Source organism: Giraffa tippelskirchi, chromosome 7, assembly GCF_054371585.1.
Source record: "Giraffa tippelskirchi isolate mGirTip1 chromosome 7, T2T-mGirTip1v1.2.pri, whole genome shotgun sequence".
In the NCBI taxonomy this organism is placed as follows: domain Eukaryota; kingdom Metazoa; phylum Chordata; class Mammalia; order Artiodactyla; family Giraffidae; genus Giraffa; species Giraffa tippelskirchi.
The window spans coordinates 107800001-107813590 of record NC_137281.1 but is presented as its reverse complement, the minus strand read 5'-3'; the positions used below and the strand labels follow the sequence as shown (position 1 = coordinate 107813590).

The window sequence follows — 13590 nt, the reverse complement described above, 5'->3', positions numbered from 1 at the left end:
GACAGAGGAGCCTTGTGGGCTGCAGTCCATGGGGTTGCAGAGAATCAGGCACGACTGATTGACTCACTTTGGTGGTGGTGGTTTAGGCACTAAGTCGTGTCCGACTCTTGCGACTCCATGGACTGTAGCCTGCCAGGCTCCTCTGTCCATGGGATTCTCCAGGCAAGAATACTGAAGTGGGTTGCCATTTCCTTCTCCAGAGTGACTCGCTCTAGGTTCCACATATAAGTGATATCATACGGTATTTGTCTTTCTCTTTCTGACTTACTTCACTTAGTACAATAATCTCTTGTTGCATCCATGTTGCTGCAAATGGCATTATTTTACTCTTTATGGCTAAGTAGTATTCCATTGTATATGTATATACAATTATATATATATATATTATTTGTGTGTGTGTGTATATATATAGTACATCTTCTTTATTTACTCATCTGTCAATGGACACTTAGGTTGTTTCCATGTCTTGGCTATTGTGAATAGTGCTGCTATGAACATAGGGGTGAAGATATCTTTTTGAATTATTGCGTTGTCTGGATATCTGCCCAGGAGTGGGATTGCTGGATCATCTGATAATTCTGTGTTTAGTTTTCTGGGGAACCTCTCCAGTGTTTTGGATAATGGCTGCACCAGCTTAATTCCCACCAACAATGTAGCAGGATTCTCTTTTCTCCACACTTTCTCCAGCATTTGTTATTTGTAGACTGTAGTCTACAGTAGTCAGAATGATGGCCATTCTGACCAGTGTAAGGTCGTATCTCATTACAGTTTTGACTTGCATTTCTCTAATAATTAGCAATATTGAACATCTTAGGATTATGGCTTTTGAATTAGCCTCGAAGCATAGTAATAATAAAAACTATCACTTTTTGATTAATTATTATGTGCCCAACCTATTATGTTATTTTTTAATCCTCATAACAACTTGATACCAAACAAGGTATCATTACCCCTCTTTTAGAGATGAGAGAACTTAAGACTCAAGGTTAAAATAACTTGTGTACTGTCAGTCAGTAAATGGTAGAATTGGAGTTTCTGTTTAAGTCTTCCTACTTACAGGTAGAAAAGCATATTCTAAGGAGGGAATAATGTGAGGTGAGAAGTCATGAGCCTGTATGGAGAATAATAGCAAACCAGTTTTTTGAATGGAAATGTATGCTGTGGTCAGATGGCAGATAGCTTTGAGGATAGGCTACAGAGGTTAGACATTTCTCTCTAGTCAATTGTGGGATGGGAAGGGATGTTTTGAAAATCACTGGAGCCAGAAAATTAATATGGCAGCAATGTGGAAGATGAATTATTGTGAAGAGACTGAAGGTAGGAAGTCTAGTAAGAAGGCTCTTGTCATCCAGGTTGGATATATTTTTAAAATCTGTTCTAGAGACTTCCCTGGCAGTCCAGTGGTTAAGACTTTGCATTCCAATGCAAGGGGTACAGGTTTTATCCCTGGTCAGGGAACTAAGATCCCACATGCCTCTCAGCCAAAAAACATAAAACAGAAAGAGTATTGTGACAAATTCAATGAAGACTTTTAAAAGTGGTCCACATCCAAAAAAAAAAAAAAAATTCTTAAAAAAAACCTGTTTAGGAAATGCCTGTGGAATTAGACAAAAAGGGTGGGGACAAATGCAAGGTTTTATGCAGGTAGATTCAGTCACTTAACATGACACCTTCATGTTACCTGTAAATAAACTCAGACTTTCCTGGTGGCTCAGTGGTAAAGAGTCCACCTGTCAATGCAAGATGATGCAAGTTCGATTCTTGGGTTTGGAGGATCCCCCAGAGAAAGGAATGGCAGCCCACTCCAGTATTCTTGCCTGAGAAATCCAACTGATGGAGAAGCCTGGTGGGCTACAGTCCATGGTGTCTCAAGAGTCAGACATGACTTGCAACTGAACAGCAACACCACCACCACCACCACCACCCAGGCTTAGAGAGAAGGCAGTCTGTTTGATCTAGAAGGAATCTGCTGTAACTTTACAATCTTGCTGTCTTTCTTCAGTCTGTTGAAAGGCTTCTTAATTTGTTACCGAGTATACTGTATGAACCAAGAGGCAAATTATCTTCTAACTTAAGATTTTATTGCTCAAAATATTATATAATCACACATTCAACAAGCATTTTATTGACCATTGTGTCATGTGCAGGCACTGTACTAAAGATTAAGAATCCAGAGTTTTAACAAGATATTCCATCTTCTCTTGATCTTTTAAGTCTGCTGCAAGAGACTGTGACAAGAAAACCCAACCATGATAATTTTCATATGTCCAAAGGAATACATAAAGGAGGAGATCTAACTCCTAACTCACCTTGACTGGAGGCAGGTGGGGGGGGCGGGTTAAGAAATCTGAAAAAGGTGATCCTTGAAGAGAGCAGAATTTATATCTTCCTCAGCATACCATCCTGTGTCTTCATGCTTATGTCCACCATGAGAGTTCTGTTCATTCTTTGAAAGAGCAAAGAGTTCTTTGTTCATTGCCTCCTGTAGAGGCTTTCCTGACCTCAACCTATTTCCTCCCTGACAGGATTAATTACATCCTTCTCTGGGCTCCTGTCTTCATATTTCTATTTACATCTCTAACCTTTTTTTTTCTATAATTATATATTCACATGTAGTTCCTATAGATCACCATCTGTGTCTAACCTTGTTATCTCCAGTGTCCTAGCATATAGCCTGGTATATAGTAGGTGTTCACTTAATGGTGATAACAATAAATTGAGGGGCAGGCATTGGTTGGTCAATGAAAAGCCTTAAATGCCATGTGAGGGAATTTAGTATTCTGAAGGCACTTTAAAAAAATTGTTTTGACAAAGTAGGAAGGAATGTACTAGATGGGGCAAGCTGAAAACAAGTAGATAATTTAGGAAATTATCATGATTTTCCAGGTGGAGGCATGATGGAGGCCAGCAGCAATGCTCTGGCTGTCAAGTTGGAAAGGACCAGATGATTGGAATGTTTAGAAGATAAAATCTATAGGACTTGGTGATTTGATTGGCTGTGAAGGGTGAGAGAAAGAAGTCCAGGTTAAATTTTGGTTTCTGGCTGTGGTGAGGGGTAAATGGTAGTACCATTAGTCTGCATGGGTTATACATGAGAAGTGAAGTTGCTCAGTCGTGTATGACTGCGATCCCATTGACTCTAGCCTACCAGGCGCCTTCATCCATGGCATTTTCCAGGCAAGAGTACTGGAGTGGGTTGCCATTTCCTTCTCCAGGGGATCTTCCCGACCCAGGGCTCGAATCCAGGTCTCTTGCATTGCAGGCAGACACTTTAACCTCTGAGCCACCAGGGAAGTGTACAGAAGAATTTTCTTTTAAAGAAAATACTTTTTATTTATTTAATTTTTAAGATTTATTTTGGCTGTGCTGGGTTTTTGTTGCAGTGCTCGGGCTTTTCTAGAGTGCATGGACTTAGCTGCCATATGTGAGATCTTAGTTCCCTGATTAGGAATCGAACCCAGGCCACTGCATTGGGAACATGAAGTCTTGTCCACTGAACCACCAAGGAAGTCCCGGAAAACGACTTTTTAAAATAAAGGAGCTGTAGCAAAGGAAACCTGTATTGTAGCAGTGAAGGAGAGATGTTCTTAGTATATTATCTGTGCACATAATACAAAAATCAGTAGTACAACAATTTAGAGCCATACAAAATCACTTTTTCTGTGATTTTTCATTTGGACTGTTTAAAATATTTTAATCTGTTTTGTTCTAACAGACAAAACTCCCTTTATTTGATAAAGGGGTATTGTTGCTGTTAATAACACTATATTACTTGATAATGATCTTACCTTGATATGTCAACTCATGTCAAAGGATTCTATAACTGTGCCTCAGTAGTTCTCAGCTGAGTCAGACCAGCCGTTGGGAGATAAAAATATAAAGTCGGCAGAGCCCTTAAAACAAGAACAGTCCTAGCATTCTGAGATATTAGGGTAGATTTGAATGGTTAAGGGCATTACAATGTAGTATTTTTGCATGCACGCTCAGTCATGTCTGACTGTTTGCAACCCCGCAGACTGTAGCCTGCTGGGCTCCTCTGTCTATGGGATTTCATGCCTTCATCCATGGCATTTTCCAGGCAAGAATACTGGAGTGGGTTGGCATTTCCTCCTCCTGGGTCAGGGGATCTTCCTGATCCAGGGATTGAACCTTGGCAGGTGGATTCTTTCCCACTGAGCCACTTGGGATTAAGAGCAATTTTCTTTTGGTTCTTACCAGTTAGAGTGAAAGCCTGCTCTATGAAAATTAAGACCAACAATAATTGTCACGAATGGGTGGTTTTCATTTTGGTCTCGAAGAATCAGGGCAGAAAAGCTATGAGGTTAATTTTAGAGAAAACTTAAATCCTTCGGTTCTCTTGTGTGTAGAGGTTCTAGTATAGATAGGATTCACAAGGGCACAGAAAGTCACACTGGGAATTTTAATGGCAACCCACTCCAGTATTCTTGCCTGGAGAGTCCCATGGACAGAGAGACCTGGCGGGCTTCAGTCCATGGGGTTGCAAAGAGTTGGACACGACTTAGTGACTAAACAACAAACAAGGAAGGGACCAGGATACCAGTGCTGTGTGGCTTCAGCCAGATCATCTTCCACAAGTGTCTGAAAGACTCCAAGCTGAATATCACCTATCCTTATTTCTCCCATTTGGTGCAAATATGAATGGTCTCTGTGGCATTGAGCTGGAACCCCTTGTATTTGATATTAGGCACATGATTTGCATTGGGTACTGGTACATGAGTTCAGCTGTCCCACTTAGGGACAGTTGGCATGATCTTTATCCAACTCCAGTCAAATATATAGTAGTCATCTCATCAAAGTATCATGATCAATACGTTAACTCTGAGGTGAGAAAACGCTTATCCTCCAGTACAGTGGGGCCCAGGGTACTACTTTTCCTGTGAACACGTTGAATTGCTTTGAAGAAAAATGAGAACTACTTTTTTTTTTTTTTAAATGAAGGCTGTTTATCAGAGAACACAGTTGCTTTCAGGATATACTTCTTTGGATCTGTTGTGCTTGTGGTCTTTTTATCAGACTCATTTCCTTCTCTCTTTCTGCGTATTATCACCTCAATCTTCTTGGAGTTGATTTTCAGCTAACTAGATTTCAGAGCCTGATTTCATGTCCTATCTAGTTCCCCAAAGTTCAAACCAAGAAAACCTCCAGCAAACATATGTTCTTTGTCAATGAGTTTCTTCTTAACTGTTTCCTTTAGCTGTTAGTCTTTGGAGACAGGTGTAAGATTTATATGTGGGTCATCTGGGGATTTGTTGGGAAGAGTGACATCGTGTAAGACTTTCTGATCATTTCAGTACAAGGATTAAATGGAGGCATGTGAAGTTGGTGAAAATGCCCACTTGGCTCTGAGACTGTAGTGGTTGCCAAGAGCCACTAAACTTTTTTTTTTTTCTCTTACGAAGATGGCAAGAGAAATGTTTTCTAGATGGCTGGTGAGCAATTTCCCTCAGGAGAGGAGAAGAAAACGGCTGTTTAGTAGTTAATTACCTGTTATGTTAGACAGCTATGAAACTTATGAGGCATGAAAGAAGAGTAAGCCCACCTCCCCCGCTCCTCAGGCTGGAAACCAGGTGATAGGAGTCATGTTGGTGAAGGCAGGAACAACAGCAGCATCCTGGGGAGTCTGTTACTGAATGTAAATGGTTACTTTGAATTGCTTGGTCTTATAACCCTCATTCCCTATCCTGTCTATTGCACTATCTCAATGACCCTTAATCTAATATCCTCTCTAAATTGGATATGACATTGAGAGTTTATTTACGTTTTTCACAAATATGAACCTTCTTTTTCTCAATTTACTCTTTCTCTAGGTCAGCTGCATTTTAGTCTTTTGACTCTCAAACCAAAACTCTCTTTCTTGTAAGTCTCTGACTTTTTGGTGTTTAATGTGGTCTATTAGTGCCCACGACCCAGTTTCAGAGATTATACATTTCTGCAGGTATAGGTTCTGCCAAGCTGGCTTTACTTTAATGCATTTTACCATAAAAATAATCCCTTCTTCCAACACATAGGCCTTACTTTTCTTTATTCCCATAGAGCTTTGCTCTTCAGCTCTGTTTCTTGTAAGCCTCCTGACATTTAGTAATAGAACTTGGGAACAGGAATAGTCACATGAAACTTAGATTTAGATTCAATTGGGAAAGTTAATTTTAGTGTTTATCTTTATTAGAAGGCATGAATGGGTCCAGAGAACCACTTGTTCTATAATTTCATTTACCCATCATTTTCCCCATTATTTGACATTTTCTGACTCTGTTAATATATGTCAGAGTAGTTTTTATTAAACATAGGGTCTTACTGGCTACTTGCCAAGACACAAAGTTCTAATTTAGCTTGAGGAATAACAGATTATAGACTAGCACCTGCTTTTATCCAGCGTTTAGTCCTAAGAGTGTCCAGTTCCCCGCATGTGTGTATTTAGCATGGTTAAGATAACCTAAAAGCATAGGTTGGTAAGGTAATTTTTTTTTTTTTCATCCAACAAATATTTATTGATTGCCTACCATGTGCCAGGCATGATTGCAGGTGCTAAGGAGTAAGCAAAACAAAGATCCTTGCCTTCTTGGAGCTTTTATCCTAGTAAAGAAAGAAAGAAAGTGAAGTCGCTCAGTCATGTCCGATTCTTTGCGACCCCATAGACTGTAGCCTACCAGGCTCCTCTGTCCATGGAATTTTCCAGGCAAGAGTACTGGAGTAGGTTGCCATTTCCTTCTCCAGAGGATCTTCCCGACCCAGGGATTGAACCCCGGTCTCCCGCATTGTAGGCAGACACTTTACTGTCTGAGCCACCAGGGAAGCCTTTTTATCCTAGTAAGGAACGTCCACATTTAAAAAATTTAAATAAGTGAATTGGTGGTGGTTTAGTCACTAAGTCATGTCCAACTCTTGTGACTCCATGAACTGTAGCCCACCAGGCCTCTGTCCATAGGATTTTCCAGGCAAGAATACTGGAGTGGGTTGCCATTTATGATGGTAAGTGCTGTAGAGAAAAAATAAAGAGATGGGGACTAAGAGTGCCAGAACACCCACTATGAAATTGACATTTAAACAAAGTTCTAAAGAAAGAAAGAGGAAACCAGGTAGATACCTAGTGGGGAAAGCATCCCAGGAAGAGGGGTAGGCTAGTACAGATGTCCAGAGGCAGGAGCAAGGAACCCTGTATAGCTGGAGTGGAAAGTGGGGGAGAGTAGTAGGAGAAGGCATCAGAGAGGAAGTGGGGGCCAGATTGTCTGGGGACCTGTCAGTCATAGTGGGGACCTGTACATCATAGTGAGGACTTAGTCTTTTATTCTGACTGAGATGAAAAGCCTTTGGAGAGTTTTAAACTTCTGAGTGATGTGCTCCGATATGTTGAATATGTTTAAAAAATAGCTCAGTCTGCTGTGATGTGAATAGACAAGAGGAAAGTTAAGGGCAGAAACAGACTGATTAGGAGGTTATCATGGTAATCCAGAGAGACATTGTGGTGGCCTGGACCAGGGGAGTAGCAGTAGAGGCCTTAAGAAATGGTTGGATATTGGGTATCTTTCAAAAGTAGAATTAACAGGATTCCCTGAGGGTTGGTTATGGAGTTCTTGACCTGAACAACTGGAAAGATTAGAATAGCTATTTTAAAGGTATATGAATGAGAGAGGAGCAGGTTTGCAAAGAAAATCTAGGACCTTGATTTTTTTTTTTAATTTTATTTTTATTGTGGTAAACATACATAATATAAACTTAACCATTTTTTTAAGCATACAGTTTAGAGGTGTTAAGTATATTCACAGTGTTGTGCAGCCATCCATGTCTAGAACTTTTCATTATCTCAGACAGGAACTCTGTACCCATTAAACAGTAATTCCTCTTTCCTCCACACCCCGCCCCTCCACTGCAGACCCTAGTAACCTCTATTGTACTTTCTTTCTCTATGAATTTATCTTTTTTTTGGCTGTGCAGCTCAGCTTGCGGGATCTTAGTTCCCTGATCAGGGACTGAACCCGGGTCCTAGCAGTGAAAGCACCAAGTCCTAACCACTGGACTGCCAGGGAACTTCCAAACTTGTCTATTCTAAGCACCTCACATAAGTAGACTCAGAATATTTGTTCTTTTGTGTATGGTTTATTTTACTTAGCATAATTTTTCTAGGTTCATTCATGGTGTAGCATGTATCAGAATTCCATTCCTTTTAAAGGCTGAATAGTATTCCATTGTATGTATATGCCATATTTTGTTTTTCTGTCTACTGTCAGACATTTGGATTGTGGAAACTACTGACTATTGTGAGTAATGCTGCTTTGAACATTGGTGTACAAATATCTGAATCCCTGCTTTCAATTCTTTTGAGTATATACCTAGAAGTAGAATTTATTTGGCAGCATGGAAATGAAAGGTGACCTTCAGAAGAACTGTTCTGGTGGAATGATGGAAGAAAAGCCTCTTTATAATTACTTCAAGAAAAAATAGAGGAATTTGAGGCAAAGTGTATAGATAATCTTTTAATGAATTTTGTTGTGAAGAGAACCTGAAAATGGGGCAGTAGCTGAAGGAGAATGTGGGATCTGGGGAGTTTTTGTTTTATGACAGACATTATAGAAAGTGTGTTTGTGAACGGGATTGATCTAGTAGAGAGAGAACATTTATTGATGCGGAAGAAAGAGGAGTGAAATGGCTTGTCGTTTTGGAAAAGCAAAGCTGTAAAGTCCTGGCAGGTTTGTCCTCTGCCTCAGAACTCTCTGAGACACAGAGAAGAGAGAGCAGGAAAAATCGAAGAGATGTGAATTGCTACTTTGGCCTCTGTAGAATTAGGTTTAAAGATCTTGATGGCAGCCTCTGGTTTTATTTGTGCTAAAGCACCTCAACAGTAACAGCTGGGCCCCACTTTTCTTTGACTTCTAAAGATCCAAATGGTAAGGAAAAAAGAAAGTTTCTCCTTCCATCTTCCTTTTCTTTTAATGCTTTTTATATATTTATTGACTGCTCTGGGTTTTGGTTGCTGTGCGAGGATTTTCTCTAGTTGTAGCGAGCAGGGGCTACTCTCCAGTTGCCTTGCATGGGCTTTACATCATGGTTGCTTCTCTTGTGAAACATAGACTCTAGAGCACACTGTCTCAGTAATTGTGGCTCAATGGCTTAGTTGCCCCACAACATGTGGAATCTTCCCAGACCAGGAATTGAACCTGTGTCCCCTGCATAAGCAGGCGGATTCTTAACCATTGGACCACCAGGGAAGTCCCGACATTTGAATTTTCTTCCTTATTTCACTGAAACCTCCATTTTTACTTTAGAGCCTTAGATCTTTACAGGATACATCTTAGCAGGTAAATAAGAGTGGAAAATAATTTCATACTTTCTCGTTACTAGGAGAAAGGCTGCTTTGGTAATGAAGTCTGACCCATGGCCATAGTCAGCTTTAGAGTCATATTTATTGAACATACTAAATACAAGACATCTCAAGATAGGAAATGTTGAAATACCAAGTCAGTTGCACATTGCTGGAGAGCACTTTTCTGCCAACACCCACTTGTTCCTTAAGTTGTGATTTTGTGGCCAGATATTCTTACTCTAGGTTCTGTGTCTGTCTTTGCAGAAGGAATAAAAGTCCTAAGTAGTCACACAGATTCGTTTTGTGATAGGAGATCCAAAGGAGGCTTCTAAATTATTTTCAGAATTGCTCTACTGTTACCTTTTCACCCTAAGTGAGTCTGGAATGCGTCCAGCAAAACAACTTTGGCATGTTCATACCTTTCAGAATGAATCATCTTCCTTCCCTTTAGTGAGAGAAGGGCCCTGTTGATCGTTTCTGGCAGAATTTCCACAAATGTTCTATTTTTCTTAAACCTTCCAGCATTTCACTTGAGCTGAATCTGGAGGTGGGGTGCCTGATGTTCCTAAAGGAGACCTCTGAATCTCCCAATTCACAGTTGCTTATATTGAAAGATTAGTCAGTTTTGATTCTCTGGAAAGATGTCAAACATCTTTTTTTAAGAAGTTGTTTCCTTTATAGGAAGTCACAAATGGTGGGCAAAAGACTGTATAAGAATACTGTGCTAAAGCTTGGGGGAAAGTAGAAGGTTTGTTCTTGCTTGTAGAGCATTATCGTCTTTACCTGGGTATGTAATGGAGAGAGTACTACCATCAGAATATTGAGGTAGATTCTGGGACATCCTTTGATCTCCTTGAAATTCAAAGTTTGTCCCAACTAGCCTGAACTTTTTATTTTTATATTTTGCAGTATCCAGACATGAGTCAAGAAGAATCTGATTCTCCGTTTGTTTTCATCTGCACAAATCCCCAGGAAATGATTGTGAAGTTTCCTATTAAAGGGAAACCAAAAATCTGTAAGTCACAAGCTTAGATGGTCTGTTTTTTTTTCTTTTTATCATGAATCTCACTTGTTTAACTTAAAATTTTTTTCTCTTTTTATCCTGTTCCATATCATCTCAAATACTTGAAGGATTAGAAAAATTCTATTTATCATATTCCTGAAACTAACACACCATTGTTAATCAACTGTTTAATATTAAAGTTACTGTTAATTAAAAAATTCTTTTTATCAATAACTTTAATGTTAGGTTAACTACAGTATAGCCTTTCTGAAGCATACCTTGATCCACAATTATTGGTATATGAGTGAATCACTCTAAACTTACAGTTAGGACTCCATTACCTTTAAAATACTATATGTAAGCCAAAAGAGTACATTTGCCCCACTATACTGTTCTTATCCGTTGTTCCTCGGTATTCAATCCAAGAATAAGACTTAACTTTTTGGAGGTACCACTTCCCACTATTGCTTTGATTACTGGTCCCGGAAGTCTGCTCTAGCCCTCTTGCTTTTCATCCTCTTTTTGAAACCTCTTGATGGTTTTCTTTTCTGTAATGTTTGCATTTATGTGTTTGTGATTACAGTATACCCTCTGCATGTTCACTTTTTAGGAAGTGCTTATGACTATTCTTTCCATTTCCACCCCATCTTCAACTCCCAACTTCTCTGTTTAGTCATATAGCAGGTTCTTCTATTTCCAAGCAATCTCAAGAAACACAGAGTGGTGTTCTCTCTTTCGTACTTTTAAACACAACATGAACAGCTCTCCCATTGGCTTGCTTATGTCATTTACTGTTCCGTGCCTTTGTGACATTGCTTTCCCATTGTGTGAATTGGATGCTCCCAGGGCATGCATTGTTGTCAGCTGTGCACAAGGCTACCTTACCTTGTGCCTCAGTTCAGTTCAGTCCAGTAGCTCAGTCGTGTCCGATTCTGCGACCTCATGAACCACAGCACGCCAGGCCTCCCTGTCCAACACCAACTCCCGGAGTTTACCCAAACTCATGTCCATTGAGTCGGTGATGCCATCCAGCCATCTCATCCTCTGTCATCCCCTTCTTCTCCTTCTCTTTCCCAACATCAGGGTCTTTTCAAATGAGTCAGCTCTTCGCATCAGGTGGCCAAAGTATTGGAGTTTCAGCTTCAACATCAGTCCTTCCAATGAACACCCAGGACTGATCTCCTTTAGGATGGACTGGTTGGATCTTCTTGCAGTCCAAGGGACTCTCAAGAGTCTTCTCCAACACCACAGTTCAAAAGCATCAATTCTTTAGTGCTCAGCTTTCTTTATAGTCGAACTCTCACATCCATACATGACTACTGGAAAAACTTTGTGCCTGGGGACCAACTATTTTATAAATCTGTTCTGTGGAGAAGTAATTCTCAGAGGGTAGTGTAAATAAAAATCACCTACAGAGCTGTTAAAACACAGATTCCTGGGCCCTCTCTCCAGTAATAGTAATGCTCTTGGTTAGCTGACTACACAATGGATAATACTGCTTTTGGGCACAAAATGAAATGCTTGGAGTATGAATTTAGATGAATGTATATTCACTCCAAAATTCAGGCAACTGATGATTTATGAAATATATTCTGGAGATTTCCTGCAAGTCAGAAAATCTGAATATAAGTTGCCCTTGACTTACACAAATTATTTACTTCATACTTTACCTGCACTGTTAGCCAGGTGGCCCTGGAAATTCTTTTTCCTTTTTCTTAACTATTTAGGATTTAAATCTTCCTTTTTTTCTCCTTTTTAAGTTGTGAAATTATACCCTTTCCTACTCTGGTCTATTCTTACCTTCCCTTAGGCCCTGAGGGCAACTCTGGTAGTCAGGCTTCTCTCCCAGACCCACTGCTATTTGATCTTTAGTTCCAGTTACCTTTTCAGAGCTTCCTCCCTATCTTGGTTCTCATCTGCTGCTTAAACTCTTGTGAGAAAATGTTCTGTGTAAACAGAGTTTATATATTTCTCTGAAATGTTTTACTTCAGCACTTTCTCATCTCAGAGACTCACCTTCAGCACATATATGACGTTGGTTTTTATCCACAAAGTTTAATAGGGGGTGGAATGAGTAGTGATCTTAAGAGAAAGCTTTTCCCTGTTGCTTCTATTGGTTAAAAGCTTTAAAAAAGCCAAAATGGGCTGTGTGCTTCAGGGACAGCAGGGCTGGAAAAAACTGTGAGACTGCAGCTTTTTCCATGGTAGAGCAGGCAAGGTGAAACATGGGTCAGAAACAATAGGTAAAGGGGGTGAGTGGGGTGCGGGGCAAGAATAGAATGACCAATCCCCGTGTTTCAGAAAAAAATTTTCTGTCGAGAGGGAGCCAGCTGGAGGATTTAGTCTGGTGTAAAGTTTTCATTCCCTCCAACTCTTCATTCCTTGATCCTTCATTCATCTTTACTGTCTTTAAAAACCTTAACCCTTTGTCAGAACTTCCTTCCCTTAGGCCATAGAGGCCCACCTCCAGTAGTTCACAGCTGGAAAAGTTCTTAATCCCTCTGCCATAGGGAAAAACACATACTTGGCTCTTAATTTCGAATGCTTCACATTTTCTTCTTAGAATATTTTTACATGAAGTGGTTAAGTTCCATGATATTAATAATAGTAGTAGTCCAGTTACAATTCTGTGCCTTAAATATTTTTTCTTGTGTGATGGCTTAGGAATTTAGCCACTCTTCATAGATTAGTTCTATGAGAAATTTATCCTAAGTTGCAAACTTCTGACTTGCAAATAAACTTCTACAATATAACTCATTTACATGTTGTATCGTGTGTGTGTGTGTGTGTGTGTGTGTGTGTGTGTGTGTATGGTTTAAATTAAAAGCATATATTTTTATTTATTTTTTGGACATGTAAACTTGAGCTTGCTTGACCTGAGGATAATTGTGCTTCTTGAACTTAAAATAATTCACAAAACAGTGCACAATATGAAATCACTTGGCTATGTGTCTGCTCAAATTAAGAAATGCAAAACAGTTAAGTATAGTAGAATATGTAGGTTGAATGCTCAAAGAGATGAAGGAAATTTTTTACTTTAAATGAACTACATGCTTTATAAATTCATGCAAATTCTGCCTTATATCTTATGCAAAGCTTGTGAAAATCCCTATGAGAGTTCTATCGATTGATGGCAAATAGTTTTTTCCCTTTTAACTTCTCCCCCATCTGCTGCATATGCATTTGATTTTCTTTTAGGCACCATGATTGAGGATGTGGTTTAACACTGAAATGCTGTGCGTACTAAATGTAAAAATATTGGGGAAAT

At 39.6% G+C, this 13590-nt stretch overlaps 1 protein-coding gene across 8 annotated transcripts in view; it reads left to right on the top strand.

The window, feature by feature from the left end:
• The window catches only part of TRIP4 (thyroid hormone receptor interactor 4), a 49001-nt gene that overhangs the window by 32161 nt on the left and 3250 nt on the right, over nucleotides 1–13590 (top strand). For all 8 annotated transcript variants that reach the window (XR_014058834.1, XR_014058831.1, XR_014058832.1 and 5 more), the window contains one exon: nucleotides 10229–10334. Coding sequence is in view for 3 of the 8 variants with exons in the window: in XM_081507352.1 (XP_081363478.1) it covers nucleotides 10229–10334 (106 nt within the window). In the remaining 5 variants the exon portion in view is untranslated. The remainder of the gene's footprint in view (nucleotides 1–10228; nucleotides 10335–13590) is intronic.